Genomic DNA, 20,758 nt, shown 5'->3' on the forward strand with positions numbered 1-20,758 from the left:
CATCAATATTGAAAATAACTCCAAAAATATCATCCCCTTAAAAATTCATAACTCGAAAAATGATTTTATATACATATATTATATATATACATAAACAATGTGCTGCTTTCAAATGCTATAGACGCATATTTCGCTAGACATCAAACATCAATAGAGCAAGGCAATTAAATAATACCTTGTGGAACTTTTTAAAACTAGCAAATCTTTCACAGACTTCTTTATATTTGTTGTATGCCTCGTGGTATCGTTTGGTCACCTCTTCAGCATTTCCACGGCTAATTAATGAACAAAACACATTACGTTAGTAGTAACAGTACAGCCTATCAGCTGAAATGAGTCTGATAATACATCACATTTCGAAAAAAAGAAAACATCCAAACCATCGAAGAAAATATTCTCTCTATGCAAAGTTATACAGCATTTGAGTATTAGGCCCTTGTTCAGTGTTGATCAGTTTCTGTTGATCAGTTTACCAACACCATTATGCGCAATATAGTTGGTAAACTCTCGAAATAAAGGCCAAATACACTATATCTCTTCTGTAACAAAAAATTTACTAAGGTGTGAGTCAGAATTCCCGGTTTCAAATCGGAAATGGAATTGAAAGTAGGAACTAGACTGTTTCTTACTGTGCAGAAAGCATTGTAACAGGAGTAATTGGCCTATGTCTCTGTTTTATCTGGTGAAACTTGACAAGAAATCAGTACTGTTTGCAGAGATAAGTACTTGCAACTTATTTTCATGGTGAGCTAATCTTTAACAAAATCATTAGTAGACACTTCAATACGAAGACCACAACAAGCAACAGCAGTTCATTTCAAAAGAAAAAACTAGTGCGATGAAAATCAACATTTCAATGAAAAGATATATAATTCGAAAACCAAGCGATGTTTAAAGAACAAACTTAATAATTTGACTAGGCCATGCGATTTGATTAGGGAACGCTTTAAGGCGAGCTCGTTTCATCTTCAGCTAAATGAAAAATATTTGAATGATTTTAAATATTGCAGATATTGATGATTTGGGAGTGATGTGTCATTAAAAAGCGATTAAAAGATTTCTTGATAGGGAAAGGCCATAAAAATTACACTAGGTAAACCAAAAAAGTCCAGCTTGATCTTACACTGAATTTTCCATTTTGAAATGGAAGCAATTTCTGGAAGGGGTCGCTTACGAGCATAGAAGGACTATCCTACTAGACCATCCAAGAATGTAAGACCTACTTTTGCTCTTCTCTCTGAACTCTCTTTTCGGTGTTTGCTATCTCGCTTTCCAAATTTTTTACTGTTCTTGTTGTCTCAATTTCAGAGCCATCTTTAACTTTGTCGTACATGTCCTATAAAAGAAGGGGATATCCTAAAACTCCGAGAAAATGCCTAACAGCTTATTACAAAATTTGTGTTACAACTGCAAGTGAAAACTTTTGTTGATAGATTTCTAAAATGCCTTATGGTTATCTATAGAAGATCAGAAGAGGAAAAATATCTTGTCAGCTTACCTAGGACTAGGTTAAAATCTAAGTAGGAGTATTACTAACTTAATATGGAACCCAAATTTAGATAAAATATATATGTTAAAATTGATGCGAGCCAACATATAAAGTCTTGATGTTCCAAGAAGTGAAGTTCCCTTTTGCATTATAGAAAATGAAGCCTTGTGAGTATTTAATAATTCTTATAAACCCGTTAAATGACATATAAAAAACTATTTATTTATTTATTAAATATAAAAAAAGTTAATTTGTTATTAAAGATACCTGATATTCGTCATCAATTTTTGTCACTTTTTTCCTTACTTCTTCAATCTTAGCCATGAGCTCGGCTTTCTTTCTTTCATAAAATTTTTTGTCTGATTTGCACTGGCCAATTCTTTCTTCCAACGAGCCAAACTCTTCCTTTAAAATTGACGAACAAATGACAATATGGCTAAATCCCATCTGCCTTTATCACTTATATAGCAAAATCTGGCAATCTAAAAGGTTTTGTATAGGAGATTATTTTCATGGATCGGAACTCTTAACTCCCAGGAAATTTATCAAAATATGTTTTGTAAAATCATAAAAATGACATCACTTCCAAAAGCATGTCAGGGGATAAGTTATTCAAAATCTAGTTAATTAGTGTATTGTTGGGTGGTGGGAAAAATATGCACACTTAGTGAGTTACTATGAAGCTTAAAAGGGATCACACCATTCATAAACATACAAAGTATCTACCCTGATTTCACAATTCACTTACCCAAAACTGGCACAAATTAAAATGGAATGGCGCCGTGGTACACAAAGTGCTTAAGAAAAATCTAGTCTACTTTTGCTAAATAAGCCTATTGTTAAAGAATTTCTTAGTGTCGTTTATAGCTAGAGCCTTGTGACGTCAATTCCATTTCTTCTATGGATGGCACATAATACTGTATGTCGTTGTCGTTTTTAACAGTGATATAAAATAGAGAACATGATTAGCTACAAAAAAGGTTTTTAAAAAAAAATCATAAACCAGTCCATAAAGAGGGTTTCCATGGCTTACCATGAATGGCTCAATCGATCTTGCCAATTCATCTTTTTGACGGCTTATCTCGTTATCTTTATCTTGTTGCTTTTGCAATGCCTCTTTTTGCACTTGCAATTCTTGGTTATCAGACTCAACCTAAAAAGTACCAACAAATATCATAACCGCAACAATAATAGAAACAACAACAGCAACAGCCATTGTCACTGTGATTTCTTTAATCATGATAATCATAACTTTTGTTGCTGAGAGACAGTGTCTCAAGCCCAATATTTATAATTCTAAATGAATCAAATAAAAAAGATAAGAAGGATCTCCTCTTTTGGATAAGATAAAAATGATAGACTGATACAACTACAATTGACACCCAAATCCCTCCACCAAATTGAAACCCGCTAACTGTTCATTCCTTTTTCGTTGATATCTATTATTGCATCACATTCATATTAGACGTGTTATCTCAAGCACTGTTTCTATGTTGGCTGCAGGCGAGATATGCCCGAAAAAAATACAACCTGCGTGCAGGCCCGTCACTAGCTATTGTGATCAAGGGGGATTCCCATTTGCCGACAAAGTGGGTGGGCTATCCTGTATTTGCCGACAGGTTTGGAAATTTGCCGACTAAGCACCCATACATGGCAAAAAACTCCTCGTTTTTGTAATGTAATTATTTTCTAAGGGGGGTGTCACGCCATACACGCCCCATATAGTGAAGGGCCTGCCTGTGTGGCATTATATTGTCTTGTTCTACGCATTTTAGCAAAATTGTAACATCATAACAGCGTAGTATAGTAGAGTGCTGACAAAATTGTGGTATACTTCACTTTTATTCTAGTAGCAGATACATTAGTTTATAAAAATGATTGAGATGTGCAGGCAGATCTGTGGACAATGTCATACCCAGGAAAAATTCATCTTCACATCTTTGGATTTTGGCTCACTGTTTCGGTTGAATTAGTGGTTTGCAAACAAACTTCTTTGAAATAATTTACCTCTAAGAGAAGTGATATTTACCTCTCTTTGTAGGTCTGCAATCTTTACTTCATACTCTTCTAAATCCTCTTCCTATATAAATTAACAAGAGAAGAAATTTTGGTGACGAAAATTGCTTTAAAACCATGTACCATTGAGCAGGCCCAGTGGTATTTCTAATAAAATTTCGATGGGGGTATAAAAAATGTACTACAGATTAATTAAAAAGGTATTTTGTTGAATCTCACTCAAAAGTTTGTTAAGGACAATATGCAGTTGCTTTTCATTACAAATATCACATTGGACATTCTTGTTTATGTAGCATAATTTTAATGGTTTTTCCCTATTAAGAAATCTTTCACGGTTAATTAATGATGCATCACTATATCTGCGCTATTTAAAGTGATTTGATAAGCTGCTGTTATCAAAATACTTAAGAATATGAATCTGATCGAATTGGGTAACGAATATTCTATTTTTTCAAAACATTTTCCTGGATTTCTGGCATGAGACCATGACGACAAATAAATGTAACCAAAATACTGCCACTAAAATCACCACTACTTAACTAATAATGACAAACAAAGGATTAATTTTGCCTAGCTATGGGTATCGCAACAAACGTGCTAAGGATACAGGGTACAGGAACGGTACGGAATTATTATACTTTCGAGGCAAACACAAGATGGACAGAGGTATGAATAGAGCTACAGAATGCATTTCAAAACTCTGTCCTGCGTAGTTTAATGGAATGGTACACTGATGACGTGCATCACTTAGTTGTGTGGCATGTTAACATTGCAGCGAGCAGGCATTGTTTTTCAATACGGTTTTACTAAAAACGTCAAACTTAAATGAGACGCAGAGAGCATTGAAGCCTGGGTTCAAAAGACAAGTGATATCTACCAATGCAGTCAAGTCAGGCAGCTGATTCTCCTCAGCAGTAGATAACAAATCCTGGATATCCTGTTAGAAAATTTAAAAACATAAATAATTAGAGGGCAATACATTTGAAGTAATGTCTTTACAATAACACAATTGAGGTGGCAAGCAGAACCAAAATTAGGTCTCATGTGTGCCTGTATATCTTGAATGGCACCGAACCAATATAATTCCTCTTCTCCTATAAATTACTGCTAGTATTTTTTAGGACTATTGTGCAGCTAACTTTTTGCCTGATAGTATATAACCTAAGTTGTGAGCAGTATTTATAAATAAAACCAACTTACCAAGTTCAGCCTGTTTATCAGGTCCTGCTCTTTGTTTGATTTTGATTTCACATTTTGCAGCTCTTGCTGAAATCGAATACATAATACCATACAAAAAAAGAAAATAGCAAAATAACGTGCTAATGGTAATAAGAAATCCAATACCGACAGAGAATTGATAAAGAACAGAGGTATCTCCCATAAATTCCCATAAATACGAGTACATTTACTCTACTTTCGAAACTTTACCCTACTTATCGAAACCCTTACCTGGGAACTCCTAAGGTTCCTGTCCATTTCAGTTCTTTTATTCCTCAAATCCTGCAGCTGCTGCCGTTCCTGTTGAGCCTCTTTTTCAAATTGTCTGAAAGTGACGAAAAAGTCTTTCAACGAGTATTTACCCATTTATTTCAATTTCGTGAATAATAAGGAAAAGTGTATCCAAAGAAACTGAGGTTATTGGAACTCTTTTTGAGTAAGCTGGTTAAACATGTATTACTTATCATGACTATTGTGATGGAAAATTTCGAAATGACAAAAGAAGATACAAAAAGAAAAAAAAGGGCAGAATGATCATGAAGGAACATACAGGACAATTAACTGAAAAATGGTGATTCATTAGCAATAAACGTTATCTGAATCCTAAACTTCCACTAAAACAATGTGATGGTATGAGCCATAACAAGCAAGAGCGTAACAAATTCTTTTGCTTCACTTTCTTTCAATATCAGAAACTTTTAGTTTGCTTGTCCATTTGTTTATATAATCTGAGTACATGAAAAGTCATAACAAGTAGACTTTAGATAAAAAAGATCTTACTTGATGTCGTGCTCAATACTTGTTGTCAAAAATTTAGCATTCTGGTAGCTATTGGAATAATATTTCTGAGTTCGGCCACCAATAACCTCATCTCCAACAATCGTATAAGCCTGAAAATTTACAAGAGAGAGTCATAACATGAGACGCAGTAAACAGATTTGACTCAAAACCTGCATCCTCAGCATTAAAACACATGGAATGTCAAACATAGCAATTTGTCTTAGTAAATAAGCTGTACTGTGAGCTGTAGTCAGTAAGTGGTAGCTCATACGCTTTTGTTCGTCACAACAGCTAAGGCATTAATATAACTTAAAATGCAAGCCTCTGAACACAATGCCAAAAATGAATGAAATAGTTTACCAAGCTTAAAAGGTGTGTTAAGTACTCTTTTTTACTTAATTTTTGAGGTTGGCTATTTCAGTATCATGTTTAAATTATATTCCATTATTAATGGTAAAATACATACGGATGTTACCTGGAAAGTTAATACAAGGGGAGCTTGTCATACACCGTATATCGTTTTAGATTTGATTCAAACATAAAAAAAACCTAACTAGCGAAGCACTGAATAACGATTTGTCAGAAGTATGCTACAAGTCCTAATTTCTGATACGTTGGAGCCTTCTTATAACAAACACTGTTCAGACCAGTGAAATTGTCCGTTGTTTGAGCTATCTTCCTGAATAGAGGTTCCTTTAAGCGCATTTTGATCATTTGGGACCAAAATATCTCTCCGTTAACGAGAGGTGTCCGTTTTAAAGAGGTGTTCATTAATGGACGTTCCACTGTACTAAATCAATGACGTCATATTAACTTACCCTGTGAGCTCCGTACGGTCTTCTTTTCCATATTTCCTCCTTTGCATCAGCACTTTTCTCAATCAACAATACTGATTCCACTCGTGCCTGCATTAGAGATTCATCCATATTGATACAGATCAAAACATTTATCAATGCTACAAAGTGTGTAGGAGGTAGGAAATAAATGGTTTAGAAAGTAGGAAACAAGCACAGTAGAAAATAGTAAAGAATTTTTCTTTAAGTGAGCTCTTTGTAACCAGAAAAAGTTTATGGGTTATATCTCAGTTAGTCTAAAAAACAATAAAAGGATGTAATATCTAAAAATAATTAACAGAATGAAGTTTGACAAAGTTGAAGATTGCCTTGATTCACTGACATAATAATTAAACCTTTCTAAAATTCAACTATCACTTATGCTTTAAACGGCGCTCACAGACAAACCATGTCGATCAAATTACGTCTGCAGGCACATCTGAAAAAGCGGTCTCTTTCAAAGTTTTCAATTGTTTAAGAATTTAGAGAAACACTTCAGCTACAAGTTTCACCATGTTAATACTAAGGTTTACCGCTTTGTGAAATTGATTTATGTAGCAAAAAGAGAATAATAGATTTTCCTAACAGCAAGACAGGATGTCCAAAGATCTTGATATGATTATTTATTCTGTTTGAGTTGCTGCAGCAAGCTATCGGTTGAATTGGTCATTGATTGACGGGTTCCGTGTAAAAAAATTCAGGAGAAACTACCAATCTGGGTGGAGTGTGCAAGATGGAAATTGTGATTCTGAAAGTATCCTTAAGTATAGTATCAAGCAATATCAAGCAATCGTTCATTGCTCTAATAGAATTAAGGACACAATCGCTGTAAATTTTCCCTTTTTGCCGTAAGCTAAAGTTTGTTTAAACTCTTTAATGCCATTTTTGTTGATAAACCATTATCACTCGAAAATAATTTTCTGTTTAACTAGTTATTTGGAAATTTACTGGTCTTTGAATCATTGAACCTTACTTTAGGTCTCTTATTTCAAACAATTTTATATCCAACGCATTGCATATGGAAAAAATCTTGCAGGCACCTTTTGCAAAACAGTTTGTGCTTGCAGGCACAAAAAGTTTTAAGGAAGGTCCAGCTTTAAGGTGGAGGGAGTCTAATCATTCTTCAAGAAATTTCACCACAGAGAATTTTAACAAGAGATTTTATGCAGATGTGATTTATGTCATTTTTCATAGACGTTTTTCCAGTCAAATTTATTTCAAGTTGTGGCTTCTTTCCAAAAATACATCCTTCGAAGTAATTCAGAAAAACAGATATTTTGTCAAAAAAATCAGAATTTGAGTCTAAACAGAAAATATTTCATGATAAAAAATTTCGTCGAAATAAAAAGCTGCTGGCGTAAACTTTAAATAACAAAATCACCTGATCAATTAAAGTATTGGCCACTATTGGGTTCGGAATCTCCAACATGTCCAGTACTGCAGGGAACTTACTTTGCGATCTCTGAAATTATAACCAATGTCGAATCAATGTAGTAACGCCTATCTCTGTAAAACTATATTCTTGGTATCATATTTTTTATACAAATTAAACTATTACGTGAACTATCAAAATTAGATTATGATGAACAGCAAAACAGGAATATATTGCAACCTGTTATAGTGCTTAAAATGGTATAAATTAATCTTACGTTGAAAGATACATAAAGTTAAACATTTAATGGATAGAACGGACAGCAATTTTCTGCTTTAAGGACCTTTTTCGTAAATAAAAAGATAAGGGGTTCAAGTGACTGGTAACTTACAAAACCTACCTTTTGAGAGACATCATATAATTGCTCCTGAAAAAGAATGAATTTCTTAGTTCTGCAATGCAGTTCACAAAACAAGTTTTCAATCTTTAGAGAAATATCAAACCAGTTTACTGACGTGTCCAAAAATTAATAGAAAATAGTAAAATTTCTGAAATTTTGATTTACACTTCTGTTTTGCTGCTTCTTGGAATGTAGGTCAATCGTTACACATACCTTTTCTAAATTCATTTGATCAAACAAACAAAATTCTGAAATTCTAAATTTGCTGTTAAATCAGAATTTTATCGAGTTTCTTTTAAAAAAACTTTTATTTTTTTGTTAAAATACAAATTCAAAATACAAATAATTTTCAGTCATGGAAAACACAAAAAAACAGAGAAAAGGACTTCGTTGGTTTGAAATATTCTCAACAGCAATGTAGGATTAAATTACACATGTACGAATTTACCCGAAATAACGTTGCTCGTATCTAAACATACTTGTACTCATACTTTTAAATTCTTAAATAGCATTTTTCCGAGTTTTAGCTTCCAAAATGACACAATGTTGAAAAATGACGTAAAATGAATATCTTGTCTTGGGGACGAAAAACCCCTTTTCGCAGGGTTATGTAGCTGATGGGAAATATCTGATGCTGTTTTCAATGATGCAGCACATTGATCGGATAAAGGTACACGCACAATCAGTAAAATGCCACCTTTTTCATCTTCTCTAAAGCTTTTGTGAATATCTGCATCAGTTTGTTTGCATTACTGCCTATTGTTTCAATAATTTTGCACTTCTCGCATGACATTTGTCTTGGGATGATATAAAACAAGACATATACCTGAAATCTGGATACAATAATAGATGGATTCGGTCCGGTCCAATGATCTTTGAAGACACCATTCAAAACATTCATATCATGCAGATCATGGCAGCAAAATGCCAGCATGAGTCTGTTACCAAGGCATTTCTCCACACCAACATTCCATTTCTTATCTTTCAAGCTTATGTGAGCACCTAGGAACACAAAATAAAAACATAAGGAACAGTTAAACAAAATCCCAAACAGGCCGCACAAAGAGCATGCAAATGCTTAAGGAAAGACAAAAACTGGTAATATCATACACAGCAAAAAAATAGCATCTATTATATCATTCACAACAACTAAGGATTTACAATGCAGAGTGGTGTTGAGCACTGTTCTGGTGCAAGGATGAAGGCTAAATTTCAGATACAATGGCGTGAAACTTCAAGACGAATGCATTCGAAGAAGTGGGGTAGTAACTCAACAAAGACTAAAAAACAGTCATTGATGACTATTTCATGTGACAATGAAATGCGTTAGCAGAGAAGAACTTTACCAAGTGGACCAATGGGTGTGCGATGAAACTTTCCAGCCTTTGCAAGAGCATTTATCTTTTCAATAACAGTGGGGACAAATGACCCAAATATATTCAGTCTGTTCTCTCTACTTCTCTGCAATCTTGAGACTTGTCGTTCAGCATTGTCGACTTTTCGTTTAATAGAAGTTTCTTCCTGCCTGCAACATTCAAAACATTTTGATTAGTACAAAGCTTACCGTATTTTCAAGAAGAAACTTGATAATTAGCAACAAGCAAGACAAATTTACTTGCCATTCACACACGATTCCCGCTCAAAAATATCCAATTAACTCAATGTTTTCTCAGAAATTCAAATGTCTACTTGCAACACTAACTTATTTTAAGCAGTACATTACCTGCAGCTCTATGGCAATTTGTGTATCAGATATCAGTCAAATGATAGATAAAGCATGGGGCAAGAAATGACTTTATAATATTATCAAATTGCTAACGATTTAAAGAGGACAGTAAACTTGAAAAATTATTTCTTTTTATAAATATGATATTATTACCCAAGCTTATAAGCTTGTTCCTGTGTCTTTTTAATTGACATCTCGAGTTGACTTTTCAAGTGCAATGACATTTTCAATTTTGATTCAGCCTCTTGTTTCTTAAATTTTTTGTCATTAAGCTCTGCTTCTTTTGCCTCTCTCTCGGCTTGATGATCTTGAATTGCTCTGATTTATAAAAATCACAAACATCAATCAAATGGAAACAGCAGATCATCTAATGATTTTTTAACAAATAAAATGACAAAGAAATACACAAATGAAGCATCAAAGAAACACACAAAAATATATACTGATAAAAATTATAATTTCCTATATAGTTCTAAAGCCTTCCTCCTATGACGTAGTAGATAAATCTGTTGCCTCTTGTCACAATGGGCAGACACGTAGCCCCCTGCTCGGACCTCAGAATAAGAATAAAAAAAGCGGAAATCAGGTAAGAAGCTAGGAGGGCCTAGGTACCTGGAAACCAAAAAACAAAATAACTAAAACGAGATCATACGCCTAATGAAAGTTGAGGCCAAAATGAAGGATAAACCAGGCAAATCTTACTGGAAAAGGCCCTCCTAATTTTGTTGATTTCAAAATGAAAATCAGGTCATCAATTTTGAAACAGTTTCATTTAAAAAACACCTATATATATAATAATTATATAACAAATATGTCTGAAAAAGACCCTGAACGCACTGATTTCTGATGTAAAACTCATTATCTTTGTCAAAGTGGAAAATCGAGAATACTCTTTCAAGTGTGACAAAGATAATCCGATTTCCACTTGGAAATTCTAGCGCTCTGCAGTTGGTGTGTAAAATGGTTCAGTAGCAATTTGGGTGGCTGCACTGGAAATCAGCATTTGTTTACTAACAAGCTTAATCCCTTCTGTCTATGAACAATAGAGATTAAGTGTGTCAGAAATTTTCCCTGAAAATCTTGTTCGGTGCGTTCAGGGCCTAAGGTTAGTAAGAAGTTTAACAGAGAAAGAATCTCAATCTATCTACAGAGCAGCAACATTTAATGTTTTAGCCTAATGTTGTTCTCATATCCTTTCTTTGTTTTATGAAATGGTCATTGAATAATTGTGCTACAGTAGAACCCCGTTAATACGGCCACTAACAGGCCACCAAAATTCTGGTCAAATTTTGCAGTTTAAGGGGTAAAAATTAATAATATCTTTAGAACTTTATAAATAGACATCTGGAAATGTAGATAAAATTATAAAAAAATATGTTGAATAACTAGTCCGCAAACAAAACGAAACGGAAGTCCTGGGTTCTTGGGCCTTAATCACCAACTCATGTTCATGATATTGCAAAAAATCGGTGACTTTTGACTGGTTCGTTCTGCGTTCCAGCCAATCACTTTGAGTATGAGAAAACACACCTGAAAGGGCGTCTACTATGTCATTGTTTTCTTTTGGCTCGAGGAAACATAATACATCTTCAAGACAAGATATTGCCTTATGATATAAATGACCGTATCAACGGGGTGGAATTATAAAGAATCCGGCTGTTTATGATCGCAAAATCTGACCGCTGGCCGTATTAACGGGAGACCGCATTAATGGGGTTTTTTATGAGACTATGTTTGGCCGTTTTTCCGGGCCAAACAAATGTGGCCGTAATAACAAGGTGGCCGTATTAACGAAGTGGTCGTAAGGCGGGGTTCCACTGTATTTTGCTGCTCATGGTATTGCCTTTGCAATGTAGCATTGTTTTTGAGAATTTGGAAAAAATTTCTCAGGCTCACATCTTCCAAGTTTAAAATACACATGTCAAAATGAAAATCAAAAGATATACATTTGTTTCAATTCTGCAATTCTGTCCGTAAGCTGCTTTCTCTCTTTGCTTGAAATTGCTATTTCTCTTTCTTTTTTCCGTACTTTCTCCTGCATAATAATAAACAAATTATTTTAAATTGAAAACATTTTCTTGAACAAAGTCAAAGAAATTCCCTGAAAAGAAACATCGTTAACACCCAAAAGATCACTTTTCTATTAAAAAAGTCTGAAAACATTCTATGATAATTAACTAACCCCAATATTAAACATATGTTCAAAAAGATTTCTGAAATAACACGAAAAGATTTAAAAATAAGGGAAATACCAAAACACAGAAAAATCAAACCTGATTGATTCTGAATTCAGTCTTCATCTTTTTTAGCATTGTGGCTGCTTCTCTTCCGGTCTCACTTAGAGCTTCTACTTGTTCAACGACCAATTTAAACTTCTTGTCTTTTTCTTCATGCTCTTTATTCAAGTTCTCAAGTAGTGTCTTATAAGTTAAAATGCATCTATGATATACTAATTAACAAAAGCAAGAAAAAACATGAGGGAACTGTTGATAATATCGATGAAACATGTTGCAAATAGTATCGTATTTTTGTCTATAACCCAAAACTTAGTGAAAATAAAATAGCAATTGATGAACAGAGACATTGAAACAGTCTAATAATTCGAACAGAGACAGACAATAATTCCTTTCACATGTAGTTTCCAGACATTCTGAAAAGAAAAATAAATTTCTCTTTCGGTAACTAAATATTCTTAACCAACTGTGCAATTTTCATTCAACTTATTTGTTGATGACCCTTTTACAGCAGGAACATAAGCCCTTGATTTTAATGAAAAGTTAGTATAATCTTCTTTGATTAAAATCTTTTTCATACCTTTTGCTCTTCAATTTTGTCATCGTGCTTTGGAACTCTTGCTTCTTCCCGCTGCAAGCTTTTCTTTGATTCCATTAGTTCCTGAAAAATTCAAGATCTTTAAATTCCCAAATTTTTTTGACAAATTGCTAGATTTATCATAACTGAGAATAAAGGATTTGTGTCTCTAGCTGTATTTGGTTAACCTATCAAAGCTTACCAAACCATTCCACTGAAAAACTAAGTTGATACTCACCCCCTTTTTATCTCTGACATGAGCCCATAATAATTCTTCTCTTAAAGACTTGATTCGCTCTCTAATCTCTTTTAGCTGAGCTATATCTTTATACTTCTCTTCTAGTTCTTTCACAGTTGCCTGCATTTCTGGAAGAATCTATGAACAACAAAACTTTTACAAACAACTAGACTCTAACTTCAAGTACGAGAAATGATAACAAGGTAACATTAGCAATTGTTATTTAGGTCAAGGCAAGTACCTCTTTCTTTTTGTTGAGAATGTCTTTTATTGTTTCCTTCCGCTCTACTATTTGTTGATAATGGTTGCTCATCTGTTCCAGTTGTGTTGCTTTCAAGAAGAACTAAAAGCAACAGGGATACAAATAATTAGCAAATTACCCTCTAGATGACTATTGTAAGGCTTTTAAAAAACAGTGAATATAAAATTAGAACAGAAAGAAGAGAACAAGCAAGGAAATCTTTAAAAGCTTACAGGAGAAAACTATATAATAAATGCATGAATATGAAATCAAATAAGCATCTAGACCTTTAGAACAAAACACCTCCCAAGTCCTAATTTAGACTTTAATCATAACATGATAACCAAATAAGTGTTAAGAAGATACTTAGTGGAAACGTACACAAAAATATCTTCAAATGTATTCTACACTCAAACTTTCAATATACCTTGTATTTATCTTTAGGATCAGATGAATTCAGAAAACATCTGCTAGTGTCTTGATTGAGAATAGAAACTGGATTATCAATCTGAAAAAGAATAAGGTCTTTTGATATATGGAGCTTTGTTTGTGAATTGCAAGGGTCCATTTATTGCATCAACTGCATTAAAGTATCTGTATAGGACACTAATGTTTGTCATTTGAGATTCATGCTTGGTGCAATTCTCCTTCAACTATGTTATTTTGTAAACATGAACAGATATTATAAATCTTATCAAAATAAAAGGAAATGAGCAAGTAAAATCCAAAAAGCAGCTACAAAAACTGGCATAATACTGTAACTATCATCGGATTTTCTGAACTTTGTCTGATTATAGAAAGTTACACCTTCACTCAGTTACACAGTTGTCATGTCACAAAACTTTGACATTTCAAAAACTAATACACTAGGGTATCAAAAGTATTGCACCACCTCGAAGGAGGAGAAATGGCGCATGAATGATCGAAAGCTATTGTTATGCAAATTAATTCCGTTTTTAAAGGGCCAATGGCAATTGGTCGAAAGCAAAACAACCACCAATCAAAACTTCAATCTATTTAGAGCAATTATTTGAAAAATAACAGTAGCAAACGTCCTTTAACAGTTTCAAATTTCAATATTTTGATGGGTAGCCGCAAACTTTTGAAACCGCAAAAAGCCTCCTTGAAATGGATCCACATTTTTGGTCAACGTATTCTTGTGGAATTTCGCAATAGGCCTGGAAAATTCTTACAATTAATGATTATCTGGCTTTTGGACGACCATTTGGATCACAGTTTGTAACATTTTTCATTTGAAGTCAAACTTTTTTAGCGATGTTAAAGATTGGACTTGATTCTGGCTATGCCAAAACTTTAATTTCTTTTGTATGGAAATAAATATTTGTAAAAATGGTTTCCGTTTACTCAGGTAACTTTTTCTTTTGTATTTGTGCAAAACACTCATTATATTTTCTGTGGACGGATTTTAAGCTGCAAAACCTTGCCCAGTTTCGAGTTTCATGTCTTTTACTGCCCTTAGGTGCACACGCAGTGAAATAAAACCGACAAATTCATTCCCCTCTAACATCAATTTATTTTTGGTCGCCCACTTCTCTGTTTCTTTACTACTGTAACACTCTCGAGAAATCTTTTTTAGTTTCCCACAGCTGTTGTGTGACGGCATCTATCTTGGTCAACATTTTTTCGAAAACTGAAGACCACTTCCCTGTAAATATTTTATAGCGACTCGCCCCTCATTTGACAATTTTGCTTCCTTAGGCATGGTCTACATTTTTACAAACAAAAATGTCTTTGCGTAATTTATACATTTCTAACTAAGTTTTCTATGGCGTCAGCAAGATTGGAAAACTTTTCCCGCCAAAGTTTGCTCTAAAATGCGCTTACTTCACCCAATTAATGCATTCAAATGTTTTGCATGGTCAAAAAGTCGACAAAAAGTGCCGCCATTTTTAGCAGGGTGGTGCAATACTTTTGATACCCTAGTGTATAATGAAATAATGTATATTTTAGAGTTTAATTGTATTTCCTATTTACATAAGAAAAAACAATGGTTTTAGGGAGTTAAATGCTATAGAGCAAAACACAGGAGAAGTAGTTGAAACCTTGTTGCAGAAGAAGGAAGAAGATTACATTTTGAGACAGAGCAGGGATACCACTATTAAATGAGCAACTTTAGGGAGTGAGGCATGTTGTCCTGAATAAGAAGCATGTAAACAAGCAAAGTGGAATCCAATAGTTCTTATTTGCCCACAAACTTCATATTCAAAATCTAATTGGTGCCCTAACACCCTTAACTTCCTTCTGGATTCCCCGATGTTTGGGATAAAAATCTTACTCAGCTGGTCCACAGATAGTATATAACATGCCTAAACATTACAAGTCACTACATGCCTAAACATTACAAGACAATACAAGTCTAGCACCACTAAATTAAATCATATATATTACTAGGCCTGGTTTAGAATGAAAAGTCAAAGATAATGTTCCTTCGGAAATCCTTTTGGATGAAAAGCCTTGAAAACACAGTCTCATGTTCCCTTAAAATCATATCTACTCTCACCTGAATGTTGTATTGATCCAAGATAGTAACAAGATCTTCTTTCTTTGTTGAAATAACTTTTCCTTTAAAATAAAGATCCTTTTTGACAAATTCCCTCTTTAATGAAAAAAGAACCCTGCTAGATGTGATTAATGAAAACAAAATAGTATGTTGATCACACTTATCAAAAAGGAGAAAACCTTTTTTTTAGATCAAACTTCCATGCTATGCATGCCAAGTAGACACCTTTGCTGGAAGATTCCCTAGACCTGCCATTCAAAATGCAGTTTTGGCAATGAAATTAATGTTCAATGTATTGAGCCATCATTGCCAATCATTTTCCTTTTTCAGATTTTGATATTTAAAACATGTTTCTCATCTGTAAGAGAAAACCTTTCATTGGAAATAGCTTATCCACCAGAAGACGCCCCACAATCTGCATGGACATCCCAAAATCTTCTTCTATCTTACACAGAACTGGTGATAAAAAAACCTTGGACTAAATTGGACTAACAAACAATCAAGCACTGCCATTAGTCTGAATATCAAATAACTCCTTCACAAATTGGTGATCTGTGAATCAAAACTTTTGATAAGTGAGTAGAATGTCTGTGGTGTCAATGATTTTTAAGGTTGTGTCCATTGAAATCAGCAAAAGGATCCCATTTCCAGAATTCAATATTTACCTGATGATTTGTTCACATTTGGATGAATCTGACAATGGATTAATGTGAATGTAAGGCTAAAGTGGATATATTTCAATCTATTTTATACTCTCAATAAATTGTATTATAAGGGGCTTGTGTGAATGAGGACTAAGCAAGGGTGAGTGTGAAGATTGTTTTTTGACATTGCAATAGAAATACTAGGGAATATTAGTTCAATATTGCAATACTAGGGAATGGTGCCTTACATAAATGAGGAGGGTTATGTATCATAATTTTTTTTTCAATACCTTCTTGGGACTTCAATTTGTATGAGCTGACACCATCTTGATTGATCCTTCTCTCGACAGTTATTGAGTCACCATATTCACCTGGCAAATATGCATCAGTACCTCTGTTTCTTAATTTGACAGTCACTACTGCAGAACTAAAAGTAATTAAAAATTAATTCATAGCTCAAAGAAAGACAAACTTAATAATGATAGATAACTTTGAACAGGCCTAAGGTACAGACCTGGTAATATTGAAATCATTGGCATCTATATTCTCGCCTTGTTTTGTTGATTAGGCATGCCATAGTCGTTATTGGTCCACGATGCTACACAGATTTAATAATTTACATGTTAATTTAGCACCTTATTATAACATCCTGATATTTAGTAGAATTAGTTTATACTATCATAAGTTTGAAGCAATCACCAGTTATGGCTGAAAAAAGAATCAGTTTTACTAAGTTTATACATTACCTACAATCTTGGACAGAGTTTTTGAGATAAACCCTTAAACCTGTGCCTAGTTAGCATGCTGGCATGTCAATCATCTACCCCCATTCAAAGTTGGAGTTCTTTAGTAGAAAACCTCAAGATTGTCTTTGCTCAACTGTAGAGCCCCTACTTGTAGAGTTAGCAAGTTAGATCAAAGGAATCATAGGAGTATTAACTGCCCTAAATAGTTATATAATTTTGAGACAGATTGCTTTTTGTGAAATACTTACTGACATTCATCTTTTATAAATCCTTTTAACGAGCTTCCTCTGCTTGTTGTTGCTGCTTTTCCACCAAGGCCCACTATCATTCCTGTCATTATTGCTGACTTCCCACCTAAAAGAAAAAATAATCTATTAAAAGCACATAAAGATGACTTCTCTGTCTCAGGGCTGTTTAGCCACACATCATATTTTACATTTTAGTTCTAATTCTGAATCTATTACAACACATTGGCAAAAAGAAGCACCAAAAAGATGGATAGCAGCCATGAGCAAAATGAGGCTGTAAGCTGCGACCAGTCGCGGCGCTATCCTGGGTACCAGAGCCGCAAAAATCTTAACGGCAGTGGTACCCAGGGTATGGCGCAAGCCTGTAGCCAGGCCTGTGGAGTAGGGAACAAGCTGATGAAAATAAGTCCATCAGACAAAAGTTGGGAAAATTGCAGTAAAACAAGTTTTTGGTTTGTTTGCAATGCATGAACACATAACTGGCTCATTTATGGTAGCCCACACTTTCATGTCATGTTGTGTGTCAGGCCTGGCCGTTTAGGTGAGTGATAGCTCGCACTCACCTCCACGCTCCCCTCGCAATCTGAAGTGAGCTGTGAATTGCTCTCCTAAACAGAACATGAAGGAAAAATTGCTCCACTGAAATTTCGATTTGTTTGCTCTTTTCGTATTCACAAAACCCTGAAAAATTTGTTTATTTTTCAGGATTAAAAGGGCTAATTGGTTTATTTTTGTAACAGTTATTCCTCTCATCTTTGCATTTTTGCAATTAATTTTTTGCCTGTCTGGCGGTTTTTGTTATGATAGTCAGCAACTTCAATCTGTTTTGAAAAGGATAGTAAAGCGAAAGCAGGGGTGTAGTGCTATCAAAATAGCAAGGGAGGCTCTTGCGCAAAATGCTGTGAAAAACCAATAGCAAAAATAGAAACTGACTTTTTTTGGCATTTTGGAATTTCAAAATGGAGTGCTTTTGTTTTTAAAAGCAGAAAGTCTTGGTTTCAGGTACCAGACCAGGTAAATGTCTCTACTATTCAGAGATTCCAATGCTGATGACTATGCCAATAAGAAATTACTACTATTAGATAGTTATTAAAAAATTCAGAGAGCTTCTAGGGGGGCATGATCATGAAATTAAATTTCCAGTACTGTGAAAGCCTGATTTGCAATCATTTTATGTGGGATTGCCTGATACAGCATAGATACCTGGTACCCCCGAAATAGCTGATTGCACCGCAAACAAAGGGTGTTATGATGCAATGTACTGTTATTTTCCTTCATTTGAGATTAAAAAGGCCCAAGTAATAGAATAATTATTCTGTGGCTGAAGAATGAGGCTCCTCTTGAGCCCTAGTAAATTGGCTTTTGATGAAAGGTCTGCTGCTGTAATTTTAGTTTGATTAAATGAGGTAATTACAACTAGAACCGTGGTTGAAAATTTTTGCGTTTCGTTTTATTTTTCTACATTATACAAGAAGCGGCCTTAAAAAGATTGCTGTTAAAGTTATAGCAATAACAGCACTGTCTGCTCCCCCTGGTTCAAGCCTTTTGATCTCAACAAGTAACAAATAAATAAAACGAAAAAGTCTGTGACAGCAAATCTAACCTGCTAAAAGTACCTTGATATTACTTTTCTTAAACAGCGGGATTATGCTGCTATTTTGATGCTTTACTAAAATCTGTTTTATATCAAAAATTTGTTTTAAAAAATCTGTTTTGTACATCCTTCCTTTTCACGGGATTAAAAAGTAAGGGTGAAGGTCAAACTTTCAACAAATTCTTATTTCTAATGGATTCATTCATCTTGGTAGGTTTTTTTAGCTAGCAGATTACATTTAAAATATAATTAGTATATCTTCAAGAAAAAAAATTTCACATCATACAAAAGAAGAAGAAAATACTTTTGAAAAATAGGGAAAAAATTCAATTGGAAGGGAAAAAATTTCGCACTTACTTCCATTTTTGCCTATAATAAAGTTGACATTTGGCCCAAAATTAATCTCTAAGAACTTGTGGCACATAAAATTCTGTAGTGTGATCCTCTCTATTATGCCAACTTCTGCTTCATTCTAGAACAGATTTGAATTATGTATACTTTAAACTAATATCTTAAGCACTCGATTACAATTCACAAACAGGGGTGAAGCGCTTTAAAAAGAACAAGGGAAACTAACTATTTTCTTGATGCCAAAACCATGATAGGGGAAAAGAGTCGGTGGTATAATAGCTTTATGGCTGAAGATCCCTAGGAAAGATTTGCTTACAGGAAGTCTATCAGACTTTTTTATACCTGAACTTCAAAATCTGGTCTTTGTGAGCAATCAATTTCGGACGTTGTCTGATCTAAAACCATATGTTCTGCTGCATGATTGTTGTCGACGTCATTGCCCGAGTGTTGGGGGATATCGATAGGATCCGCGTGGGTAGATAAATCCTGGTTGCCCGATGAAAGGCGTGTCCTTTTTCGTCCATTAGTGTTGTCAGATGTTTCTTCGTCTTCAAGTATCTTTGATCCCTTTCTTTTCGCCATTTTAATGATGATTTTCCATTCAGCGTGATGTTGGAACTGTGGAGGGAAGGTACATATCGATGTTGGCGGGAAAACCAGATACTCCATGTGCCGTACACGAACCAGTAATGCTCCTGCGCAGGTTCTTCTACAGAAAACATCAAAGAGAGTCAACTATGAATTGAAATGACACATTTTGCTTAAATCCTACTACTTGCAGACTCATTTCTGCAGAAATTAAAAAATCATCTGAGAATTTAGAGAAAAGTCTTCTAGTTGACAGTTAACAATACCTTAGTTGAGATTAGCTCTTAAACCCTAATTTTGGGGACTTCAAATCCGGTCCTTGATTCTGCCATGCATCCCAGACTCAATGCTGGTAAATAAGAAACATTACTAGTCTGGCCATTTTAGCCAGCATAATCTTTTACCACAATCGTCTCTGACAATTGCCTTTTTATTAATATAAATACTCTAATCATTGATTTACATCGATGGGAGTCAATGGAATCGAGGCTGGTGGCGGGAAAAAGCAAATGACATCAGCATTTGGTGGAATGAAGAAAAATAAAGTTAAATTACAAAGCAAAAGCAAACAGGTTGCTATTTGACCGACTTTTGACAATAGACGCAAGATGGAAGAGAAAGTAGCAAAGCTGCAAGGTAACTTAACAACTTTTTTTCTATTGCGACAGCCCCGAACTCTTCCAGTTCAATATTTTTTTATTGGAGAAAAGAAAATATAGCCACCAGGTTAAGAAAACATACGGTAGATAGGTGAAGATTTACATACCATCACTTTATCGCAACAACCTTATCCTATATACACTTTTTGTTCCAATTGGTCTTTGTAGGAAACTGCTTATTTTTTGAAACCGATTAATGAATAACCATAGGAATTCTGAGAGCTTTCAGCAGCAAAAGTCTTGAGAAATAAAATTTCTAAACTTTAAAGCTTCGACTTTTTGA

General features: G+C 34.3%; 1 protein-coding gene across 1 annotated transcript in view; it reads right to left on the reverse strand.

Annotated features, from left to right (window-relative positions):
* LOC135685822 (structural maintenance of chromosomes protein 6) overlaps positions 1-19,912 on the reverse strand; it is a 26,541-nt gene extending 6,629 nt beyond the window's left edge. Inside the window, exons 1-26 of the mRNA XM_065201902.2 lie at positions 19,571-19,912; positions 19,235-19,349; positions 17,284-17,389; positions 16,580-16,716; positions 15,646-15,707; positions 13,552-13,632; positions 13,125-13,226; positions 12,884-13,021; positions 12,649-12,729; positions 12,108-12,254; positions 11,781-11,869; positions 9,988-10,152; positions 9,455-9,633; positions 8,935-9,110; positions 8,109-8,135; positions 7,718-7,798; positions 6,322-6,408; positions 5,504-5,613; positions 4,955-5,048; positions 4,706-4,771; positions 4,383-4,442; positions 3,519-3,569; positions 2,523-2,642; positions 1,757-1,894; positions 1,224-1,336; positions 176-275 (exon numbers count right to left, since the gene is read on the reverse strand). Of these exons, the coding sequence (XP_065057974.2) occupies positions 176-275; positions 1,224-1,336; positions 1,757-1,894; positions 2,523-2,642; positions 3,519-3,569; positions 4,383-4,442; positions 4,706-4,771; positions 4,955-5,048; positions 5,504-5,613; positions 6,322-6,408; positions 7,718-7,798; positions 8,109-8,135; positions 8,935-9,110; positions 9,455-9,633; positions 9,988-10,152; positions 11,781-11,869; positions 12,108-12,254; positions 12,649-12,729; positions 12,884-13,021; positions 13,125-13,226; positions 13,552-13,632; positions 15,646-15,707; positions 16,580-16,716; positions 17,284-17,389; positions 19,235-19,349; positions 19,571-19,897 (2,952 nt within the window). The 5' untranslated portion in view covers positions 19,898-19,912. The remainder of the gene's footprint in view (positions 1-175; positions 276-1,223; positions 1,337-1,756; positions 1,895-2,522; positions 2,643-3,518; positions 3,570-4,382; positions 4,443-4,705; positions 4,772-4,954; positions 5,049-5,503; positions 5,614-6,321; positions 6,409-7,717; positions 7,799-8,108; positions 8,136-8,934; positions 9,111-9,454; positions 9,634-9,987; positions 10,153-11,780; positions 11,870-12,107; positions 12,255-12,648; positions 12,730-12,883; positions 13,022-13,124; positions 13,227-13,551; positions 13,633-15,645; positions 15,708-16,579; positions 16,717-17,283; positions 17,390-19,234; positions 19,350-19,570) is intronic.
* Positions 19,913-20,758: the final 846 nt, after the last annotated feature.

The sequence above is a fragment of the Rhopilema esculentum genome, chromosome 15 (assembly GCF_057945365.1).
Source record: "Rhopilema esculentum isolate cy_ngs chromosome 15, ASM5794536v1, whole genome shotgun sequence".
Classification (NCBI taxonomy): domain Eukaryota; kingdom Metazoa; phylum Cnidaria; class Scyphozoa; order Rhizostomeae; family Rhizostomatidae; genus Rhopilema; species Rhopilema esculentum.